The 26,406-nt window shown below is 34.1% G+C and overlaps 1 protein-coding gene across 3 annotated transcripts in view; it reads left to right on the top strand.

Moving 5' to 3' along the window:
* Positions 1 to 26,406, top strand: part of LOC145683712 (uncharacterized) — a 194,763-nt gene that overhangs the window by 126,407 nt on the left and 41,950 nt on the right. For all 3 annotated transcript variants that reach the window (XR_014131164.1, XM_081755164.1, XM_081755165.1), the window contains 6 exons: positions 1,092 to 1,286; positions 4,005 to 4,199; positions 6,918 to 7,112; positions 18,934 to 19,128; positions 21,844 to 22,038; positions 24,757 to 24,951. Coding sequence is in view for 2 of the 3 variants with exons in the window: in XM_081755164.1 (XP_081611290.1) it covers positions 1,092 to 1,286; positions 4,005 to 4,199; positions 6,918 to 7,112; positions 18,934 to 19,128; positions 21,844 to 22,038; positions 24,757 to 24,951 (1,170 nt within the window). In the remaining variant the exon portion in view is untranslated. The remainder of the gene's footprint in view (positions 1 to 1,091; positions 1,287 to 4,004; positions 4,200 to 6,917; positions 7,113 to 18,933; positions 19,129 to 21,843; positions 22,039 to 24,756; positions 24,952 to 26,406) is intronic.

Raw genomic sequence — 26,406 nt, 5'->3', positions numbered from 1 at the left:
ATTCTCCCAATAACATATTCCATCTCCAAACTGATATTTCTTTGCAATGTTGCACACGCCAACCCATTGTGCGCGGACCAAAAAGTTTAAAAAGTTTGTTACTTAATTTGAACTATTTTATTAATCATATTTTTTACTAACATTTACGTTATTCTTCTAAGAGATTTTTCAGGAACTCATTGACTTTTCATATTGTTATTATTACTGATCTTTAGGAACCACCGAACTAATCTGCCTCGACATTCCACTCTATTTATAAGAAATATTGTGTGAATATAAAATTAATAAAATTTCAAAATCATCTAAATGAGAATCATGTCCCCAAGAACATTATCATGAGCCCGATCATTATTCCACCTTATGCTGAAAAAGCTTCTGAGAGCTACTGAAAACACCTGTTCATATTATAACGAATTTGTCAGTAAAAATTTGTATATTTCCAACTAGGTGGAAGGAAACCATTGAGGTATTCTGAAATCCTGTTCTAAACGTGAGATTAGCAATTACCGACCCGTTTCCATTCACTCCTCCTTACATAAGTGTAAATCACGTCTTTTTAGTTCGAATTAGGTTTCTCGGTCTATCGCCATATCTCCTTAACTTTCTGACACAGCGAACAACTAATTCAACTAATTTACCATTAATTACAGACTCTTTGTTTAAAATTCTTGATGAAGTAAACAAGAAGATGGTATATACTCCGACATAGCGAAGGCATTAGACGTTGGCGATCGTGACATATTACACTTCTATAAACTCAGACCCTTAAATTTTGCAGATCCTTTCCGTGGCTAAGCGGTTAGCACATGCACCTTTGGCGTGGGAAACGCGGGTTCGATTCCCGGCGAGAGCTCATGTGGTTCGGATTCCACGTTAATCAGTAGGTCCACCTCTCATATAGCCTCGCTGCTGAAAAGGACGCTAAACTAAAATCAACTCAACTGTTTAATTTTCGAGCAGCTGCTCTTGAGATTGTAGTCATACTTGAAAGATTTTAGCCTTTAGCGTTAGCACTCTTGTCAGTTGGTAAACGCTCGACCTGGAGTAACTCAAATAATAGTTAAATAATGGCAAATTCTTACCTCTTCTAGATGTTTCGCGGGATCGCATTGGTCTAGGGTCTAGAGCTGTTGGTAGTATTGAACCCAGTAATAGTGCTGGATTAGCAGAAAAATTAACTTCTCAAACAGGACAACCTCCAGTTATCCAGTCTTTCAAAACACCAGAAGAAATTATGATGGGTTTGGATCCCAATCGAAGAATTCAAGGGGTGAATATTCCTCCAGGTAAGTGATAATATTGGTTTAAATAATTAATCATGAACTTTAGTACTATTCTTAAATCTAACAATGAAAATAGAGTAATAGTACAAATAATTCTTGTTACTTACGTATCTTACGGTGCTGTCAACATATCATAGGTGGCGTCATATACAGTATCTGACAATAAAAGTAGCGATATATTGCCGTAACTAAATAGTCCAGGTTTAGTTCATAATAGCTGTAAAATGGGAGAAGTAACATCATATTTCTTTAGAATAATTTTAATAAAATTGAACCCTTGCAGAAAATTAAGGTAGCAATTTATCAACCGGGAACTTATTTCAGAATTTAATATTTAAATCGGAATTCCCATATAAGTACCGATTTACACCTTAACTGAAATATATTTTGAGAAAAAGAAAAGAAATATTTTTCTTCCACTACCTGGGTTTCAAATTTATTCATGCTTAAAAGAAGTACACGTTGCTAAGTTTACATTTACGTACACTTGTAGAAATTATCAAAACTAAAACATCACTAATCGTTGTTCCACCACTTTGCAAATAATTCCATTGTGCAACCTAATACATTCGTTTTTCTCAGTTGTTTCTAAGCGGGCGTGAAAATATTATTTAAAAAAACTGTTAAAAAAGCACACTATAGTCTTAGATATATATAGCATTAGAAGGGGAATTTTCCGTTTGTTACTTTTCTACATTGTTTCCCTAGGCTCTCCTACCAACACTGAGCAGATGAGCAATGTAAAAACAAAGCGATATGGCAATAAAACCAATTCTACAACATTTACTAGACACTTATGCTAGGAACAATTTCACACAGATGTTTGCTCCGTGACGGAAGGGACTGCATATCGCGGACAGTGTCAGAATTATCTTTACCACTGATATTTAGTTGCCAAAGTCCACCTGCGACTGTGGTTTTTAAGTAACTATTTTGTTTTATATATCTTCCAATCTCAATTTATAACGTTTTTAGGACATTGCCAATTTGTAAAATTGCCACTTTTGATCACAAATGTGTTCTCACAGCAGAGAATGAACATGTTCTTGAAATATTAAATTCATTTCAAGAAAGACTTCGCTTGTCTCAAAAGCTTTCACGTAACATTTTAATACAGCTTGAGATTGTTTTCTATGAGTGATGAATAACGATTATGTTCGTCCATTCATAGTTTAGTTGACAGACATCCGAGTTAAACTAAGAATAAATAACTGTAATTGGTTCTCATAAATGCAGTTTAGAGTAAGACAAATAAATTCCTTCTCCAGTTTATGAATTTACTAATTGATAGAAACTTATTAGAAATTGTGGCTTAAATATAGAAATAGAAAATTTATGATATAGAAATAGATTTTTGTTGATTCAATGTCCCAAGAATAGCTTCCATTTTCTCTTTAAACTTTCATACTAACAAAAAGTATCACGAGTCACCCATTTGTTTTGAGGTTTAATCACCATAGAATATAAACGGTACTCATTAGCATCTAAATTAAATTCAGCATCTCAAAATATCGTCTATCTCTACCGAAACAGGAAGTTGTAAAAATCAATAACCACTTTCGGTTTCCATAATGATACTTTTCGAGTTAGATTGGTAACGGAGAGAGAAATCTTGTTTAAATCTGAGTTCATTCTCCCAATAACATATTCCATCTCCAAACTGATATTTCTTTGCAATGTTGCACACGCCAACCCATTGTGCGCGGACCAAAAAGTTTAAAAAGTTTGTTACTTAATTTGAACTATTTTATTAATCATATTTTTTACTAACATTTACGTTATTCTTCTAAGAGATTTTTCAGGAACTCATTGACTTTTCATATTGTTATTATTACTGATCTTTAGGAACCACCGAACTAATCTGCCTCGACATTCCACTCTATTTATAAGAAATATTGTGTGAATATAAAATTAATAAAATTTCAAAATCATCTAAATGAGAATCATGTCCCCAAGAACATTATCATGAGCCCGATCATTATTCCACCTTATGCTGAAAAAGCTTCTGAGAGCTACTGAAAACACCTGTTCATATTATAACGAATTTGTCAGTAAAAATTTGTATATTTCCAACTAGGTGGAAGGAAACCATTGAGGTATTCTGAAATCCTGTTCTAAACGTGAGATTAGCAATTACCGACCCGTTTCCATTCACTCCTCCTTACATAAGTGTAAATCACGTCTTTTTAGTTCGAATTAGGTTTCTCGGTCTATCGCCATATCTCCTTAACTTTCTGACACAGCGAACAACTAATTCAACTAATTTACCATTAATTACAGACTCTTTGTTTAAAATTCTTGATGAAGTAAACAAGAAGATGGTATATACTCCGACATAGCGAAGGCATTAGACGTTGGCGATCGTGACATATTACACTTCTATAAACTCAGACCCTTAAATTTTGCAGATCCTTTCCGTGGCTAAGCGGTTAGCACATGCACCTTTGGCGTGGGAAACGCGGGTTCGATTCCCGGCGAGAGCTCATGTGGTTCGGATTCCACGTTAATCAGTAGGTCCACCTCTCATATAGCCTCGCTGCTGAAAAGGACGCTAAACTAAAATCAACTCAACTGTTTAATTTTCGAGCAGCTGCTCTTGAGATTGTAGTCATACTTGAAAGATTTTAGCCTTTAGCGTTAGCACTCTTGTCAGTTGGTAAACGCTCGACCTGGAGTAACTCAAATAATAGTTAAATAATGGCAAATTCTTACCTCTTCTAGATGTTTCGCGGGATCGCATTGGTCTAGGGTCTAGAGCTGTTGGTAGTATTGAACCCAGTAATAGTGCTGGATTAGCAGAAAAATTAACTTCTCAAACAGGACAACCTCCAGTTATCCAGTCTTTCAAAACACCAGAAGAAATTATGATGGGTTTGGATCCCAATCGAAGAATTCAAGGGGTGAATATTCCTCCAGGTAAGTGATAATATTGGTTTAAATAATTAATCATGAACTTTAGTACTATTCTTAAATCTAACAATGAAAATAGAGTAATAGTACAAATAATTCTTGTTACTTACGTATCTTACGGTGCTGTCAACATATCATAGGTGGCGTCATATACAGTATCTGACAATAAAAGTAGCGATATATTGCCGTAACTAAATAGTCCAGGTTTAGTTCATAATAGCTGTAAAATGGGAGAAGTAACATCATATTTCTTTAGAATATTTTTAATAAAATTGAACCCTTGCAGAAAATTAAGGTAGCAATTTATCAACCGGGAACTTATTTCAGAATTTAATATTTAAATCGGAATTCCCATATAAGTACCGATTTACACCTTAACTGAAATATATTTTGAGAAAAAGAAAAGAAATATTTTTCTTCCACTACTTGGGTTTCAAATTTATTCATGCTTAAAAGAAGTACACGTTGCTAAGTTTACATTTACGTACACTTGTAGAAATTATCAAAACTAAAACATCACTAATCGTTGTTCCACCACTTTGCAAATAATTCCATTGTGCAACCTAATACATTCGTTTTTCTCAGTTGTTTCTAAGCGGGCGTGAAAATATTATTTAAAAAAACTGTTAAAAAAGCACACTATAGTCTTAGATATATATAGCATTAGAAGGGGAATTTTCCGTTTGTTACTTTTCTACATTGTTTCCCTAGGCTCTCCTACCAACACTGAGCAGATGAGCAATGTAAAAACAAAGCGATATGGCAATAAAACCAATTCTACAACATTTACTAGACACTTATGCTAGGAACAATTTCACACAGATGTTTGCTCCGTGACGGAAGGGACTGCATATCGCGGACAGTGTCAGAATTATCTTTACCACTGATATTTAGTTGCCAAAGTCCACCTGCGACTGTGGTTTTTAAGTAACTATTTTGTTTTATATATCTTCCAATCTCAATTTATAACGTTTTTAGGACATTGCCAATTTGTAAAATTGCCACTTTTGATCACAAATGTGTTCTCACAGCAGAGAATGAACATGTTCTTGAAATATTAAATTCATTTCAAGAAAAACTTCGCTTGTCTCAAAAGCTTTCACGTAACATTTTAATACAGCTTGAGATTGTTTTCTATGAGTGATGAATAACGATTATGTTCGTCCATTCATAGTTTAGTTGACAGACATCCGAGTTAAACTAAGAATAAATAACTGTAATTGGTTCTCATAAATGCAGTTTAGAGTAAGACAAATAAATTCCTTCTCCAGTTTATGAATTTACTAATTGATAGAAACTTATTAGAAATTGTGGCTTAAATATAGAAATAGAAAATTTATGATATAGAAATAGATTTTTGTTGATTCAATGTCCCAAGAATAGCTTCCATTTTCTCTTTAAACTTTCATACTAACAAAAAGTATCACGAGTCACCCATTTGTTTTGAGGTTTAATCACCATAGAATATAAACGGTACTCATTAGCATCTAAATTAAATTCAGCATCTCAAAATATCGTCTATCTCTACCGAAACAGGAAGTTGTAAAAATCAATAACCACTTTCGGTTTCCATAATGATACTTTTCGAGTTAGATTGGTAACGGAGAGAGAAATCTTGTTTAAATCTGAGTTCATTCTCCCAATAACATATTCCATCTCCAAACTGATATTTCTTTGCAATGTTGCACACGCCAACCCATTGTGCGCGGACCAAAAAGTTTAAAAAGTTTGTTACTTAATTTGAACTATTTTATTAATCATATTTTTTACTAACATTTACGTTATTCTTCTAAGAGATTTTTCAGGAACTCATTGACTTTTCATATTGTTATTATTACTGATCTTTAGGAACCACCGAACTAATCTGCCTCGACATTCCACTCTATTTATAAGAAATATTGTGTGAATATAAAATTAATAAAATTTCAAAATCATCTAAATGAGAATCATGTCCCCAAGAACATTATCATGAGCCCGATCATTATTCCACCTTATGCTGAAAAAGCTTCTGAGAGCTACTGAAAACACCTGTTCATATTATAACGAATTTGTCAGTAAAAATTTGTATATTTCCAACTAGGTGGAAGGAAACCATTGAGGTATTCTGAAATCCTGTTCTAAACGTGAGATTAGCAATTACCGACCCGTTTCCATTCACTCCTCCTTACATAAGTGTAAATCACGTCTTTTTAGTTCGAATTAGGTTTCTCGGTCTATCGCCATATCTCCTTAACTTTCTGACACAGCGAACAACTAATTCAACTAATTTACCATTAATTACAGACTCTTTGTTTAAAATTCTTGATGAAGTAAACAAGAAGATGGTATATACTCCGATATAGCGAAGGCATTAGACGTTGGCGATCGTGACATATTACACTTCTATAAACTCAGACCCTTAAATTTTGCAGATCCTTTCCGTGGCTAAGCGGTTAGCAAATGAACCTTTGGCGTGGGAAACGCGGGTTCGATTCCCGGCGAGAGCTCATGTGGTTCGGAATTCACGTTAATCAGTAGGTCCACGTCTCATATAGCCTCGCTGCTGAAAAGGACGCTAAACTAAAATCAACTCAACTGTTTAATTTTCGAGCAGCTGCTCTTGAGATTGTAGTCATACTTGAAAGATTTTAGCCTTTAGCGTTAGCACTCTTGTCAGTTGGTAAACGCTCGACCTGGAGTAACTCAAATAATAGTTAAATAATGGCAAATTCTTACCTCTTCTAGATGTTTCGCGGGATCGCATTGGTCTAGGGTCTAGAGCTGTTGGTAGTATTGAACCCAGTAATAGTGCTGGATTAGCAGAAAAATTAACTTCTCAAACAGGACAACCTCCAGTTATCCAGTCTTTCAAAACACCAGAAGAAATTATGATGGGTTTGGATCCCAATCGAAGAATTCAAGGGGTGAATATTCCTCCAGGTAAGTGATAATATTGGTTTAAATAATTAATCATGAACTTTAGTACTATTCTTAAATCTAACAATGAAAATAGAGTAATAGTACAAATAATTCTTGTTACTTACGTATCTTACGGTGCTGTCAACATATCATAGGTGGCGTCATATACAGTATCTGACAATAAAAGTAGCGATATATTGCCGTAACTAAATAGTCCAGGTTTAGTTCATAATAGCTGTAAAATGGGAGAAGTAACATCATATTTCTTTAGAATATTTTTAATAAAATTGAACCCTTGCAGAAAATTAAGGTAGCAATTTATCAACCGGGAACTTATTTCAGAATTTAATATTTAAATCGGAATTCCCATATAAGTACCGATTTACACCTTAACTGAAATATATTTTGAGAAAAAGAAAAGAAATATTTTTCTTCCACTACTTGGGTTTCAAATTTATTCATGCTTAAAAGAAGTACACGTTGCTAAGTTTACATTTACGTACACTTGTAGAAATTATCAAAACTAAAACATCACTAATCGTTGTTCCACCACTTTGCAAATAATTCCATTGTGCAACCTAATACATTCGTTTTTCTCAGTTGTTTCTAAGCGGGCGTGAAAATATTATTTAAAAAAACTGTTAAAAAAGCACACTATAGTCTTAGATATATATAGCATTAGAAGGGGAATTTTCCGTTTGTTACTTTTCTACATTGTTTCCCTAGGCTCTCCTACCAACACTGAGCAGATGAGCAATGTAAAAACAAAGCGATATGGCAATAAAACCAATTCTACAACATTTACTAGACACTTATGCTAGGAACAATTTCACACAGATGTTTGCTCCGTGACGGAAGGGACTGCATATCGCGGACAGTGTCAGAATTATCTTTACCACTGATATTTAGTTGCCAAAGTCCACCTGCGACTGTGGTTTTTAAGTAACTATTTTGTTTTATATATCTTCCAATCTCAATTTATAACGTTTTTAGGACATTGCCAATTTGTAAAATTGCCACTTTTGATCACAAATGTGTTCTCACAGCAGAGAATGAACATGTTCTTGAAATATTAAATTCATTTCAAGAAAGACTTCGCTTGTCTCAAAAGCTTTCACGTAACATTTTAATACAGCTTGAGATTGTTTTCTATGAGTGATGAATAACGATTATGTTCGTCCATTCATAGTTTAGTTGACAGACATCCGAGTTAAACTAAGAATAAATAACTGTAATTGGTTCTCATAAATGCAGTTTAGAGTAAGACAAATAAATTCCTTCTCCAGTTTATGAATTTACTAATTGATAGAAACTTATTAGAAATTGTGGCTTAAATATAGAAATAGAAAATTTATGATATAGAAATAGATTTTTGTTGATTCAATGTCCCAAGAATAGCTTCCATTTTCTCTTTAAACTTTCATACAGTAGTAGGGACCCCGTTATATTGAGCCGAGTCAGCAAAAATTTTTGTGACGTCATAGGTCAAAGGTCAATGACCTTGGCCCGGGGTCAATGACCTAGGGGTACCTAGGACCACCCCCTCTAAATTTTGGCAGGGGTACCTTGGCCCACCCCCTAAATTTTGGCAGGGGTACATAGGACCACCCCCCTTAAATTTTGGAAATTGCCAAATTTAAAAATTGGGTATGGTAGCCTAGGACCATAGTATGTACCTCTATCAGTATTGGGTGTCTATGTCGTTCCCTTTCATGGGTAAAAAAATGCCAAAAATTCAAATTTCGGGGGTTTTTGACCTAATTTATCCCCTTTGATGAGGTGTTATTACCCTATATAGTTATATGGGCGTATACAGGGGTCCATTACCTTTCATAAGACATGGGTATATTAATGCACCCCTTGAAAAATTTGGGAGGGGTACGTTGGCCCACCCCTTAAATTTTGGAAATTGACCAATTTCAACATTGGGTATTATAGTACCGGACCCTAATATGTATCATGATAAATTTGGGTGGTCCACCTCGTTCCCTTCTAGGGGTACAAAATTGCCAAATATATAAACGTAAGCAATACGTTATACCACGTGTTTGGTTTTTGACCTAATTTATCCCCTTTGATGAGGTGTTATTACCCTATATAGTTATATGGGCGTATACAGGGGTCCATTACCTTTCATAAGACATAGGTATATTAATGCACCCCTTGAAAAATTTGGGAAGGGTACCTTGGCCCACCCCTTAAATTTTGGAAATTGACCAATTTCAACATTGGGTATTATAGTACAGGCCCCTAATATGTATTATAATAAATTTGGGTGGTCCACCTCATTTCCTTCTAGGGGTACAAAATTGCCAAAAATATAAACGTAAGCAATACGTTATACCACGTGTTTGGTTTTTGGCTCAATTGATCCCCTTTGATGAGGTGTTATTACCTTATATGGTTATATGGTCATGTATAGGGGTCCATTCCCTTTTATAAGATATGGGTATATTTGTGCACCCCTTGAAAAATTTGGGAGGGGCACCTTGGCCCACCCCTTAAATTTTGGAAATTGACCAATTTAAACATTTGGTATTATAGTACTGCACCCTAACATGTATTATGATAAATTTGGGTGGTCCACCTTGTTCCCTTCTAGGGGTACAAATTTGCCAAAATATAAACGTAAGCAATACGTTGTACCACGTGTTTGGTATTTTGGCCCAATTTATTTCCTTGGATGAAGTCCTATTACCTTATATGGTTATGTATAGGGGTCTATTCCCTATCATAAGACATAGGTACATTTGTGCACCCCGGGAGGGGTACCTTGGCCCACCCCTTAAATTTTGGAAATTGATCATTTTATATATTTGGTATTATAGTACTGGACCCTAACATGTATTATGATAAATTTGGGTGGTCCACCTCGTTTCCTTCTAGGGGTACAAAATTGCCAAAATATAAACGTAAGCAATACGTTATACCATGTGTTTGGTTTTTGGTCGATTTTATCCCCTTTGATGAGGTGTTATTATCCTATTTAGTTATATGGTCATGTATAGGGGTCCATTACCTTTCATAAGATATGGGTATATTTGTGCACTCCTTTAAAAATTTGGGAGGGGTACTTTGGCCCACCCCTTAAATTTGGAAATTGCCCAATTTAAACATTTGGTATTATAGTACAAGACCCTAATATTATTATGATAAATTTGGGTGGTTCACCTCGTTCCCTTTTAGGGGTACAAAATTGCCAAAATATAAACGTAAGCATTACGTTGTACCACGTGTTTGGTTTTTGACATAATTTATTCCTTTGGATGAGGTCCTATTACCTTATATGGTAATGTATAGGTGTTCATTCCCTATCATAAGACATAGGTACATTGATGCACCCCGGGAGGGGATTCGGTATCATAGTACATGACTCAACATGTATCATGATAAATTTGGGTGGTCCACATCGTTCTCTTTTAGGGGTACAAAATTGCTAAAATATAAACATAAGCAATATGTTGTACCATGTGTTTGGTTTTTGGCCCAATTTCTTCCCTTTGATGAGGTTTTATTACCTTATATGGTCATGTATATAGGTTCATTTCCTATCATAAGATATGGGTACATTGATGCATCCTTTAAAAATTTGGGAGGGGTATCTTGGCTCATCCACTCGGTTTTAGAAATTGTTTAATATAAGCATTTGGTATCATAGTACAGGTCTCCAATATGTACCACTATAAATTTGGATGGTCCACATCGTTCCCTTTTCATAGGTAAAGAACTACCAAAAATCAAATTTCGGAGGTTATTGACCCCAATTTAGCATGTTATATGGTTTATTACCTTTATATGTTTATGTTCCCTTTTAAATTTGGGAATTATCAAATAACAAAATTCGGTAAACGTTTTCTAGGACCCATTGTAGATGTTGATGTTCCTCTTATGGCCAAATATTCAAAATTTAAATGTTATTGACCGGCTTTATTATTGAATAAGTACAGGATTTATTACTTTTTTCATAAGACACAGGTGTATTTGTGTACCAATCTTAAATTTTGGAAGGGATACATTTCTTATTGTCGTATCAATAATTGGTAATTGGATAGTATCTCATTCATTGGGTAAATCATTATGATCACGTGATCGGTTATTGACCTATGATGGGATTAGGAGTCCAGGACATTGGTACATTGAAACTTTGTAGGATAATTTGAGAATTGTGTCATTGGTTTTGATTATTCCCGCCAAATATAAACGTAAGCAAGACGTTGTACCACGTGATTGTCCTTGATGAGGTAGTGTACAGGGATTCATTTCCTTTGTTGTGGTACTTCTTAAGTTTGAGTACACACACACACACTTCTAGAAAACAGTTGGTTCTTCTCAGGTAAACAATTGACGGACATTATTGACCTTATTGAACATATAATGATATGATTAACTCTAAGACTTAGGTATATCAAGAGAAGTATTCTTTAAATTTGGGAATGGTGATAAACAGAATTTTAACATAAGGTGCGAAATTTGAAACAATACATTGAACTTTAGTCACAGCTCATAGTCTAAGATCATTGGTGGTGATTGATTTGAAATCTGATAGCTAACCTTATTGAATCTTATGACTCATAGACGAAAGGCAATACTTGCTACAACACTGGCAAAGTTATTGTTAATGCAATTTGATTGGTTGATCACTATCTGTCGTGCAATCTGATTGGTTGATCACTATCTTTCGTGCAATCTGATTGGTTGATGATTTTCAAATCTTTGCTGTATTCAGTTTTAAGTTTTGTTTAACATTTAAAAATCTTGGTTTCGTTCAACATTTTACACTCACTGATAAATATGATCAAAACCGTTTATTTGTTAATCGAATAGTTAAAAACCGGATAAAGTTTGACGGTTAACCGTGAAACGTAAAAATTTTTTAGTTTGAAATTTTTTGCTTGAAAATTTTGTTTAAAATTTTCGTTTGAAATTTTTGTTTGAAATTTTTTCTCGTTTGAAATTTTTTGTTTGAAAATTTTTGTTCGAAAATTTTGTTTAAAATTTTTTCGTTTCCAAATTTTTTGTTTGAAATTTTTTGTTTCAAAATTTTTTCGTTTGAAATTTTTTTGTTTGAATTTTTTTTCGTTTCAAAATTTTGTTTCAAAGATTTTGTTTCAAAGTTTGAGTTGACATTTTTAAAAGTTTGTGCACTTATTAGTAAAGAACCGGAACTGTTAGAACTAAAACCTCTGGCAACATTGTGGTGCAATAGTACATGTCAGAACCTGGGGTTGTACTTGAAATGAAAAAACACAAATCATTGAAATGGATCATTTTATTACACTCAACATACATCCATACCAGATAGTGGTTCTGGATATTGTCGATACAATGTATTTTGAACTTCTTGCACTAGTTTGTCTTTAACATATAATTTTAATTCCAATTGAAGTCTTTTAAGGTCTATTGCGATATCAATTGGTGGAAACTCAATGTCCATTTGATCACAAATAAACTGTTTATCAATACAGGTATGCACCCACGAACGATGTTGACAACCATCACAATATCTAGATACATGTTGTACAATATGCATAACACATTTTTCAAAATAGTACTTTTTCAGGAATATACTAGTTTTGTTGCACACTTCCACTGCATGTTTCACAGACTGAAATACGCTGATGAATTTGTTCCATTCAGTTTGTGTTAGATACACCATGTTGCGAGGGACATGGAATGTACTCTTTTTACGTAACAGCACCATCTTCTCTTCGAGAACTGTACGCATCACCACTTCATGATTTGAGCCTAATGATTTGACTATGGTCACATTTAGCTCATCATGAAAATAATCGTTCATTTGGTCGATTCGTGCCATTCTTCACAGGTCAGTTGTACACCAAATTGTTCTGCTTTGCCCAATCGAATTACTGGTTCAAATGTTCTAGCACTGATACCAATCATCACATGTTTTGTTTGAAATATATTTATTGGATAATAGCTTGCGAAGATGAACTCTTTATCGTTAGAAGTACACATCTTTCCTCCTGAAAAGCACTTGCTCAAATGATTTCGTGGGATGACACTGTATTTGCTGGTTTATAGTTATTACTGACGTCATTGGAAAGGAATGTGCTGACATTTGAAATCATGGTTTCATCACAGTTGCTGACGTCATGCTGACCAACCACATTCATACAACTACAGCTGACGTCATTGGAATGTGCTGATTCATGATTTCATCACAATGGCTGACGAATCTGGCTGTGTACTAAATTCAAGTTGATGACTTCGACCCAAGAATCCTTTGTAACATAAAGATACAGATCCAGTATTTAAGAAACGCAGCAGTTCTTCTTGTTTTGATGCTTCCATGGGTAAATATCTTGCTGGTAAAATTATATTCTTATCATTTTCAAGCTTCACTACGATTCTTAATCCAAACTTTGTAGGGATCATTTGGCTAGCTAAGATTCTATAAGGTACATTCTGTTGTAAATCAGTAATCTTGGTAAATGATTTCATCACATCACGCGTGTTTAGAAACTGCAGACAAGTAGCCATGTTGATGTTATCATGAATACTAACTCGAACGATGATGCAAAACTGATGACGTTGCATTATCATGTTCTGACGTGTACTATTGCACCACAATGTTGCCAGAGGTTTTTGTTCTAAACAGTTCCAGTTCTTTACTAATAAGTGCACAAACTTTTAAAAATGTCAAACCAAACTTTGAAACAAAAATTTAGAACAAAAAATCTTTGAAACAAAATTTTGAAACAAAAAAAATTCAAACAAAAATTTCAAACGAAAAAATTCAAACAAAATTTTGAAGCGAAAAAAATTTCAAACAAAATTTTGAAACAAAAAATTTCAAACAAAAAATTTGGAAACGAAAAATTTCAAACAAAAAATTTTAAACAAAATTTTCGAACAAAAATTTTCAAACAAAAAATTTCAAACGAAAAAATTTGGAAACGAAAAATTTCAAACAAAAATTTTAAACAAAATTTTGAAACGAAAAAATTTTTAAACAAAAAATTTTTGAAACAAAAAATTTCAAACGAGAAAAAATTTCAAACAAAAAATTCAAACGAAAATTTTAAACAAAATTTTCAAGCAAAAAAATTTCAAACTAAAAAAATTTTACGTTTCACGGTTAACCGTCAAACTTTATCCGGTTTTTAACTATTCGATTAACAAATAAACGGTTTTGATCATATTTATCAGTGAGTGTAAAATGTTGAACGAAACCAAGATTTTTAAATGTTAAACAAAACTTAAAACTGAATACAGCAAAGATTTGAAAATCATCAACCAATCAGATTGCACGAAAGATAGTGATCAACCAATCAGATTGCACGACAGATAGTGATCAACCAATCAAATTGCATTAACAATAACTTTGCCAGTGTTGTAGCATGTATTGCCTTTCGTCTATGAGTCATAAGATTCAATAAGGTTAGCTATCAGATTTCAAATCAATCACCACCAATGATCTTAGACTATGAGCTGTGACTAAAGTTCAATGTATTGTTTCAAATTCCGCACCTTATGTTAAAATTCTGTTTATCACCATTCCCAAATTTAAAGAATACTTCTCTTGATATACCTAAGTCTTAGAGTTAATCATATCATTATATGTTCAATAAGGTCAATAATGTCCGTCAATTGTTTACCTGAGAAGAACCAACTGTTTTCTAGAAGTGTGTGTGTGTGTACTCAAACTTAAGAAGTACCACAACAAAGGAAATGAATCCCTGTACACTACCTCATCAAGGACAATCACGTGGTACAACGTCTTGCTTACGTTTATATTTGGCGGGAATAATCAAAACCAATGACGCATTATCAAATTATCCTACAAAGTTTCAATGTACCAATGTCCTGGACTCCTAATCCCATCATAGGTCAATAACCGATCACGTGATCATAATGATTTACCCAATGAATGAGATACTATCCAATTACCAATTATTGATACGACAATAAGAAATGTATCCCTTCCAAAATTTAAGATTGGTACACAAATACACCTGTGTCTTATGAAAAAAGTAATAAATCCTGTACTTATTCAATAATAAAGCCGGTCAATAACATTTAAATTTTGAATATTTGGCCATAAGAGGAACATCAACATCTACAATGGGTCCTAGAAAACGTTTACCGAATTTTGTTATTTGATAATTCCCAAATTTAAAAGGGAACATAAACATATAAAGGTAATAAACCATATAACATGCTAAATTGGGGTCAATAACCTCCGAAATTTGATTTTTGGTAGTTCTTTACCTATGAAAAGGGAACGATGTGGACCATCCAAATTTATAGTGGTACATATTGGAGACCTGTACTATGATACCAAATGCTTATATTAAACAATTTCTAAAACCGAGTGGATGAGCCAAGATACCCCTCCCAAATTTTTAAAGGATGCATCAATGTACCCATATCTTATGATAGGAAATGAACCTATATACATGACCATATAAGGTAATAAAACCTCATCAAAGGGAAGAAATTGGGCCAAAAACCAAACACATGGTACAACATATTGCTTATGTTTATATTTTAGCAATTTTGTACCCCTAAAAGAGAACGATGTGGACCACCCAAATTTATCATGATACATGTTGAGTCATGTACTATGATACCGAATCCCCTCCCGGGGTGCATCAATGTACCTATGTCTTATGATAGGGAATGAACACCTATACATTACCATATAAGGTAATAGGACCTCATCCAAAGGAATAAATTATGTCAAAAACCAAACACGTGGTACAACGTAATGCTTACGTTTATATTTTGGCAATTTTGTACCCCTAAAAGGGAACGAGGTGAACCACCCAAATTTATCATAATAATATTAGGGTCTTGTACTATAATACCAAATGTTTAAATTGGGCAATTTCCAAATTTAAGGGGTGGGCCAAAGTACCCCTCCCAAATTTTTAAAGGAGTGCACAAATATACCCATATCTTATGAAAGGTAATGGACCCCTATACATGACCATATAACTAAATAGGATAATAACACCTCATCAAAGGGGATAAAATCGACCAAAAACCAAACACATGGTATAACGTATTGCTTACGTTTATATTTTGGCAATTTTGTACCCCTAGAAGGAAACGAGGTGGACCACCCAAATTTATCATAATACATGTTAGGGTCCAGTACTATAATACCAAATATATAAAATGATCAATTTCCAAAATTTAAGGGGTGGGCCAAGGTACCCCTCCCGGGGTGCACAAATGTACCTATGTCTTATGATAGGGAATAGACCCCTATACATAACCATATAAGGTAATAGGACTTCATCCAAGGAAATAAATTGGGCCAAAATACCAAACACGTGGTACAACGTATTGCTTACGTTTATATTTTGGCAAATTTGTACCCCTAGAAGGGAACAAGGTGGACCACCCAAATTTATCATAATACATGTTAGGGTGCAGTACTATAATACCAAATGTTTAAATTGGTCAATTTCCAAAATTTAAGGGGTGGGCCAAGGTGCCCCTCCCAAATTTTTCAAGGGGTGCACAAATATACCCATATCTTATAAAAGGGAATGGACCCCTATACATGACCATATAACCATATAAGGTAATAACACCTCATCAAAGGGGATCAATTGAGCCAAAAACCAAACACGTGGTATAACGTATTGCTTACGTTTATATTTTTGGCAATTTTGTACCCCTAGAAGGAAATGAGGTGGACCACCCAAATTTATTATAATACATATTAGGGGCCTGTACTATAATACCCAATGTTGAAATTGGTCAATTTCCAAAATTTAAGGGGTGGGCCAAGGTACCCTTCCCAAATTTTTCAAGGGGTGCATTAATATACCTATGTCTTATGAAAGGTAATGGACCCCTGTATACGCCCATATAACTATATAGGGAAATAACACCTATCAAAGGGGATAAATTAGGTCAAAAACCAAACACGTGGTATAACGTATTGCTTACGTTTATATATTTGGCAATTTTGTACCCCTAGAAGGGAACGAGGTGGACCACCCAAATTTATCATGATACATATTAGGGTCCGGTACTATAATACCCAATGTTGAAATTGGTCAATTTCCAAAATTTAAGGGGTGGGCCAACGTACCCCTCCCAAATTTTTCAAGGGGTGCATTAATATACCCATGTCTTATGAAAGGTAATGGACCCCTGTATACGCCCATATAACTATATAGGGTAATAACACCTCATCAAAGGGGATAAATTAGGTCAAAAACCCCCGAAATTTGAATTTTTGGCATTTTTTTACCCATGAAAGGGAACGACATAGACACCCAATACTGATAGAGGTACATACTATTGTCCTAGGCTACCATACCCAATTTTTAAATTTGGCAATTTCCAAAATTTAAGGGGGGTGGTCCTATGTACCCCTGCCAAAATTTAAAGGGTGGGCCAAGGTACCCCTGCCAAAATTTAGAGGGGGTAGTCCTAGGTACCCCTAGGTCATTGACCCCGGGCCAAGGTCATTGACCTTTGACCTATGACGTCACAAAAATTTTTGCTGACTCGGCTCAATATAACGGGGTCCCTACTACTCATACTAACAAAAAGTATCACGAGTCACCCATTTGTTTTGAGGTTTAATCACCATAGAATATAAACGGTACTCATTAGCATCTAAATTAAATTCAGCATCTCAAAATATCGTCTATCTCTACCGAAACAGGAAGTTGTAAAAATCAATAACCACTTTCGGTTTCCATAATGATACTTTTCGAGTTAGATTGGTAACGGAGAGAGAAATCTTGTTTAAATCTGAGTTCATTCTCCCAATAACATATTCCATCTCCAAACTGATATTTCTTTGCAATGTTGCACACGCCAACCCATTGTGCGCGGACCAAAAAGTTTAAAAAGTTTGTTACTTAATTTGAACTATTTTATTAATCATATTTTTTACTAACATTTACGTTATTCTTCTAAGAGATTTTTCAGGAACTCATTGACTTTTCATATTGTTATTATTACTGATCTTTAGGAACCACCGAACTAATCTGCCTCGACATTCCACTCTATTTATAAGAAATATTGTGTGAATATAAAATTAATAAAATTTCAAAATCATCTAAATGAGAATCATGTCCCCAAGAACATTATCATGAGCCCGATCATTATTCCACCTTATGCTGAAAAAGCTTCTGAGAGCTACTGAAAACACCTGTTCATATTATAACGAATTTGTCAGTAAAAATTTGTATATTTCCAACTAGGTGGAAGGAAACCATTGAGGTATTCTGAAATCCTGTTCTAAACGTGAGATTAGCAATTACCGACCCGTTTCCATTCACTCCTCCTTACATAAGTGTAAATCACGTCTTTTTAGTTCGAATTAGGTTTCTCGGTCTATCGCCATATCTCCTTAACTTTCTGACACAGCGAACAACTAATTCAACTAATTTACCATTAATTACAGACTCTTTGTTTAAAATTCTTGATGAAGTAAACAAGAAGATGGTATATACTCCGATATAGCGAAGGCATTAGACGTTGGCGATCGTGACATATTACACTTCTATAAACTCAGACCCTTAAATTTTGCAGATCCTTTCCGTGGCTAAGCGGTTAGCAAATGAACCTTTGGCGTGGGAAACGCGGGTTCGATTCCCGGCGAGAGCTCATGTGGTTCGGATTCCACGTTAATCAGTAGGTCCACGTCTCATATAGCCTCGCTGCTGAAAAGGACGCTAAACTAAAATCAACTCAACTGTTTAATTTTCGAGCAGCTGCTCTTGAGATTGTAGTCATACTTGAAAGATTTTAGCCTTTAGCGTTAGCACTCTTGTCAGTTGGTAAACGCTCGACCTGGAGTAACTCAAATAATAGTTAAATAATGGCAAATTCTTACCTCTTCTAGATGTTTCGCGGGATCGCATTGGTCTAGGGTCTAGAGCTGTTGGTAGTATTGAACCCAGTAATAGTGCTGGATTAGCAGAAAAATTAACTTCTCAAACAGGACAACCTCCAGTTATCCAGTCTTTCAAAACACCAGAAGAAATTATGATGGGTTTGGATCCCAATCGAAGAATTCAAGGGGTGAATATTCCTCCAGGTAAGTGATAATATTGGTTTAAATAATTAATCATGAACTTTAGTACTATTCTTAAATCTAACAATGAAAATAGAGTAATAGTACAAATAATTCTTGTTACTTACGTATCTTACGGTGCTGTCAACATATAGGTGGCGTCATATACAGTATCTGACAATAAAAGTAGCGATATATTGCCGTAACTAAATAGTCCAGGTTTAGTTCATAATAGCTGTAAAATGGGAGAAGTAACATCATATTTCTTTAGAATATTTTTAATAAAATTGAACCCTTGCAGAAAATTAAGGTAGCAATTTATCAACCGGGAACTTATTTCAGAATTTAATATTTAAATCGGAATTCCCATATAAGTACCGATTTACACCTTAACTGAAATATATTTTGAGAAAAAGAAAAGAAATATTTTTCTTCCACTACTTGGGTTTCAAATTTATTCGTGCTTAAAAGAAGTACACGTTGCTAAGTTTACATTTACGTACACTTGTAGAAATTATCAAAACTAAAACATCACTAATCGTTGTTCCACCACTTTGCAAATAATTCCATTGTGCAACCTAATACATTCGTTTTTCTCAGTTGTTTCTAAGCGGGCGTGAAAATATTATTTAAAAAAACTGTTAAAAAAGCACACTATAGTCTTAGATATATATAGCATTAGAAGGGGAATTTTCCGTTTGTTACTTTTCTACATTGTTTCCCTAGGCTCTCCTACCAGCACCGAGCAGATGAGCAATGTAAAAACAAAGCGATATGGCAATAAAACCAATTCTACAACATTTACTAGACACTTATGCTAGGAACAATTTCACACAGATGTTTGCTCCGTGACGGAAGGGACTGCATATCGCGGACAGTGTCAGAATTATATTTACCACTGATATTTAGTTGCCAAAGTCCACCTGCGACTGTGGTTTTTAAGTAACTATTTTGTTTTATATATCTTCCAATCTCAATTTATAACGTTTTTAGGACATTGCCAATTTGTAAAATTGCCACTTTTGATCACAAATGTGTTCTCACAGCAGAGAATGAACATGTTCTTGAAATATTAAATTCATTTCAAGAAAGACTTCGCTTGTCTCAAAAGCTTTCACGTAACATTTTAATACAGCTTGAGATTGTTTTCTATGAGTGATGAATAACGATTATGTTCGTCCATTCATAGTTTAGTTGACAGACATCCGAGTTAAACTAAGAATAAATAACTGTAATTGGTTCTCATAAATGCAGTTTAGAGTAAGACAAATAAATTCCTTCTCCAGTTTATGAATTTACTAATTGATAGAAACTTATTAGAAATTGTGGCTTAAATATAGAAATAGAAAATTTATGATATAGAAATAGATTTTTGTTGATTCAATGTCCCAAGAATAGCTTCCATTTTCTCTTTAAACTTTCATACTAACAAAAAGTATCACGAGTCACCCATTTGTTTTGAGGTTTAATCACCATAGAATATAAACGGTACTCATTAGCATCTAAATTAAATTCAGCATCTCAAAATATCGTCTATCTCTACCGAAACAGGAAGTTGTAAAAATCAATAACCACTTTCGGTTTCCATAATGATACTTTTCGAGTTAGATTGGTAACGGAGAGAGAAATCTTGTTTAAATCTGAGTTCATTCTCCCAATAACATATTCCATCTCCAAACTGATATTTCTTTGCAATGTTGCACACGCTAACCCATTGTGCGCGGACCAAAAAGTTTAAAAAGTTTGTTACTTAATTTGAACTATTTTATTAATCATATTTTTTACTAACATTTACGTTATTCTTCTAAGAGATTTTTCAGGAACTCATTGACTTTTCATATTGTTATTATTACTGATCTTTAGGAACCACCGAACTAATCTGCCTCGACATTCCACTCTATTTATAAGAAATATTGTGTGAATATAAAATTAATAAAATTTCAAAATCATCTAAATGAGAATCATGTCCCCAAGAACATTATCATGAGCCCGATCATTATTCCACCTTATGCTGAAAAAGCTTCTGAGAGCTACTGAAAACACCTGTTCATATTATAACGAATTTGTCAGTAAAAATTTGTATATTTCCAACTAGGTGGAAGGAAACCATTGAGGTATTCTGAAATCCTGTTCTAAACGTGAGATTAGCAATTACCGACCCGTTTCCATTCACTCCTCCTTACATAAGTGTAAATCACGTCTTTTTAGTTCGAATTAGGTTTCTCGGTCTATCGCCATATCTCCTTAACTTTCTGACACAGCGAACAACTAATTCAACTAATTTACCATTAATTACAGACTCTTTGTTTAAAATTCTTGATGAAGTAAACAAGAAGATGGTATATACTCCGATATAGCGAAGGCATTAGACGTTGGCGATCGTGACATATTACACTTCTATAAACTCAGACCCTTAAATTTTGCAGATCCTTTCCGTGGCTAAGCGGTTAGCACATGCACCTTTGGCGTGGGAAACGCGGGTTCGATTCCCGGCGAGAGCTCATGTGGTTCGGATTCCACGTTAATCAGTAGGTCCACGTCTCATATAGCCTCGCTGCTGAAAAGGACGCTAAACTAAAATCAACTCAACTGTTTAATTTTCGAGCAGCTGCTCTTGAGATTGTAGTCATACTTGAAAGATTTTAGCCTTTAGCGTTAGCACTCTTGTCAGTTGGTAAACGCTCGACCTGGAGTAACTCAAATAATAGTTAAATAATGGCAAATTCTTACCTCTTCTAGATGTTTCGCGGGATCGCATTGGTCTAGGGTCTAGAGCTGTTGGTAGTATTGAACCCAGTAATAGTGCTGGATTAGCAGAAAAATTAACTTCTCAAACAGGACAACCTCCAGTTATCCAGTCTTTCAAAACACCAGAAGAAATTATGATGGGTTTGGATCCCAATCGAAGAATTCAAGGGGTGAATATTCCTCCAGGTAAGTGATAATATTGGTTTAAATAATTAATCATGAACTTTAGTACTATTCTTAAATCTAACAATGAAAATAGAGTAATAGTACAAATAATTCTTGTTACTTACGTATCTTACGGTGCTGTCAACATATCATAGGTGGCGTCATATACAGTATCTGACAATAAAAGTAGCGATATATTGCCGTAACTAAATAGTCCAGGTTTAGTTCATAATAGCTGTAAAATGGGAGAAGTAACATCATATTTCTTTAGAATATTTTTAATAAAATTGAACCCTTGCAGAAAATTAAGGTAGCAATTTATCAACCGGGAACTTATTTCAGAATTTAATATTTAAATCGGAATTCCCATATAAGTACCGATTTACACCTTAACTGAAATATATTTTGAGAAAAAGAAAAGAAATATTTTTCTTCCACTACTTGGGTTTCAAATTTATTCATGCTTAAAAGAAGTACACGTTGCTAAGTTTACATTTACGTACACTTGTAGAAATTATCAAAACTAAAACATCACTAATCGTTGTTCCACCACTTTGCAAATAATTCCATTGTGCAACCTAATACATTCGTTTTTCTCAGTTGTTTCTAAGCGGGCGTGAAAATATTATTTAAAAAAACTGTTAAAAAAGCACACTATAGTCTTAGATATATATAGCATTAGAAGGGGAATTTTCCGTTTGTTACTTTTCTACATTGTTTCCCTAGGCTCTCCTACCAACACTGAGCAGATGAGCAATGTAAAAACAAAGCGATATGGCAATAATACCAATTCTACAACATTTACTAGACACTTATGCTAGGAACAATTTCACACAGATGTTTGCTCCGTGACGAAAGGGACTGCATATCGCGGACAGTGTCAGAATTATCTTTACCACTGATATTTAGTTGCCAAAGTCCACCTGCGACTGTGGTTTTTAAGTAACTATTTTGTTTTATATATCTTCCAATCTCAATTTATAACGTTTTTAGGACATTGCCAATTTGTAAAATTGCCACTTTTGATCACAAATGTGTTCTCACAGCAGAGAATGAACATGTTCTTGAAATATTAAATTCATTTCAAGAAAGACTTCGCTTGTCTCAAAAGCTTTCACGTAACATTTTAATACAGCTTGAGATTGTTTTCTATGAGTGATGAATAACGATTATGTTCGTCCATTCATAGTTTAGTTGACAGACATCCGAGTTAAACTAAAAATAAATAACTGTAATTGGTTCTCATAAATGCAGTTTAGAGTAAGACAAATAAATTCCTTCTCCAGTTTATGAATTTACTAATTGATAGAAACTTATTAGAAATTGTGGCTTAAATATAGAAATAGAAAATTTATGATATAGAAATAGATTTTTGTTGATTCAATGTCCCAAGAATAGCTTCCATTTTCTCTTTAAACTTTCATACTAACAAAAAGTATCACGAGTCACCCATTTGTTTTGAGGTTTAATCACCATAGAATATAAACGGTACTCATTAGCATCTAAATTAAATTCAGCATCTCAAAATATCGTCTATCTCTACCGAAACAGGAAGTTGTAAAAATCAATAACCACTTTCGGTTTCCATAATGATACTTTTCGAGTTAGATTGGTAAAGGAGAGAGAAATCTTGTTTAAATCTGAGTTCATTCTCCCAATAACATATTCCATCTCCAAACTGATATTTCTTTGCAATGTTGCACACGCCAACCCATTGTGCGCGGACCAAAAAGTTTAAAAAGTTTGTTACTTAATTTGAACTATTTTATTAATCATTTTTTTTACTAACATTTACGTTATTCTTCTAAGAGATTTTTCAGGAACTCATTGACTTTTCATATTGTTATTATTACTGATCTTTAGGAACCACCGAACTAATCTGCCTCGACATTCCACTCTATTTATAAGAAATATTGTGTGAATATAAAATTAATAAAATTTCAAAATCATCTAAATGAGAATCATGTCCCCAAGAACATTATCATGAGCCCGATCATTATTCCACCTTATGCTGAAAAAGCTTCTGAGAGCTACTGAAAACACCTGTTCATATTATAACGAATTTGTCAGTAAAAATTTGTATATTTCCAACTAGGTGGAAGGAAACCATTGAGGTATTCTGAAATCCTGTTCTAAACGTGAGATTAGCAATTACCGACCCGTTTCCATTCACTCCTCCTTACATAAGTGTAAATCACGTCTTTTTAGTTCGAATTAGGTTTCTCGGTCTATCGCCATATCTCCTTAACTTTCTGACACAGCGAACAACTAATTCAACTAATTTACCATTAATTACAGACTCTTTGTTTAAAATTCTTGATGAAGTAAACAAGAAGATGGTATATACTCCGATATAGCGAAGGCATTAGACGTTGGCGATCGTGACATATTACACTTCTATAAGCTCAGACCCTTAAATTTTGCAGATCCTTTCCGTGGCTAAGCGGTTAGCAAATGAACCTTTGGCGTGGGAAACGCGGGTTCGATTCCCGGCGAGAGCTCATGTGGTTCGGATTCCACGTTAATCAGTAGGTCCACGTCTCATATAGCCTCGCTGCTGAAAAGGACGCTAAACTAAAATCAACTCAACTGTTTAATTTTCGAGCAGCTGCTCTTGAGATTGTAGTCATACTTGAAAGATTTTAGCCTTTAGCGTTAGCACTCTTGTCAGTTGGTAAACGCTCGACCTGGAGTAACTCAAATAATAGTTAAATAATGGCAAATTCTTACCTCTTCTAGATGTTTCGCGGGATCGCATTGGTCTAGGGTCTAGAGCTGTTGGTAGTATTGAACCCAGTAATAGTGCTGGATTAGCAGAAAAATTAACTTCTCAAACAGGACAACCTCCAGTTATCCAGTCTTTCAAAACACCAGAAGAAATTATGATGGGTTTGGATCCCAATCGAAGAATTCAAGGGGTGAATATTCCTCCAGGTAAGTGATAATATTGGTTTAAATAATTAATCATGAACTTTAGTACTATTCTTAAATCTAACAATGAAAATAGAGTAATAGTACAAATAATTCTTGTTACTTACGTATCTTACGGTGCTGTCAACATATCATAGGTGGCGTCATATACAGTATCTGACAATAAAAGTAGCGATATATTGCCGTAACTAAATAGTCCAGGTTTAGTTCATAATAGCTGTAAAATGGGAGAAGTAACATCATATTTCTTTAGAATATTTTTAATAAAATTGAACCCTTGCAGAAAATTAAGGTAGCAATTTATCAACCGGGAACTTATTTCAGAATTTAATATTTAAATCGGAATTCCCATATAAGTACCGATTTACACCTTAACTGAAATATATTTTGAGAAAAAGAAAAGAAATATTTTTCTTCCACTACTTGGGTTTCAAATTTATTCGTGCTTAAAAGAAGTACACGTTGCTAAGTTTACATTTACGTACACTTGTAGAAATTATCAAAACTAAAACATCACTAATCGTTGTTCCACCACTTTGCAAATAATTCCATTGTGCAACCTAATACATTCGTTTTTCTCAGTTGTTTCTAAGCGGGCGTGAAAATATTATTTAAAAAAACTGTTAAAAAAGCACACTATAGTCTTAGATATATATAGCATTAGAAGGGGAATTTTCCGTTTGTTACTTTTCTACATTGTTTCCCTAGGCTCTCCTACCAGCACCGAGCAGATGAGCAATGTAAAAACAAAGCGATATGGCAATAAAACCAATTCTACAACATTTACTAGACACTTATGCTAGGAACAATTTCACACAGATGTTTGCTCCGTGACGGAAGGGACTGCATATCGCGGACAGTGTCAGAATTATCTTTACCACTGATATTTAGTTGCCAAAGTCCACCTGCGACTGTGGTTTTTAAGTAACTATTTTGTTTTATATATCTTCCAATCTCAATTTATAACGTTTTTAGGACATTGCCAATTTGTAAAATTGCCACTTTTGATCACAAATGTGTTCTCACAGCAGAGAATGAACATGTTCTTGAAATATTAAATTCATTTCAAGAAAGACTTCGCTTGTCTCAAAAGCTTTCACGTAACATTTTAATACAGCTTGAGATTGTTTTCTATGAGTGATGAATAACGATTATGTTCGTCCATTCATAGTTTAGTTGACAGACATCCGAGTTAAACTAAGAATAAATAACTGTAATTGGTTCTCATAAATGCAGTTTAGAGTAAGACAAATAAATTCCTTCTCCAGTTTATGAATTTACTAATTGATAGAAACTTATTAGAAATTGTGGCTTAAATATAGAAATAGAAAATTTATGATATAGAAATAGATTTTTGTTGATTCAATGTCCCAAGAATAGCTTCCATTTTCTCTTTAAACTTTCATACTAACAAAAAGTATCACGAGTCACCCATTTGTTTTGAGGTTTAATCACCAT

Source organism: Thermobia domestica, chromosome 4 (assembly GCF_964235325.1).
Source record: "Thermobia domestica chromosome 4, izTheDome1.hap1.1, whole genome shotgun sequence".
Lineage (NCBI taxonomy): Eukaryota > Metazoa > Arthropoda > Insecta > Zygentoma > Lepismatidae > Thermobia > Thermobia domestica.
Note: the sequence above shows the minus strand (reverse complement) of the source record. Positions and strands in the feature narration are given on the sequence as shown.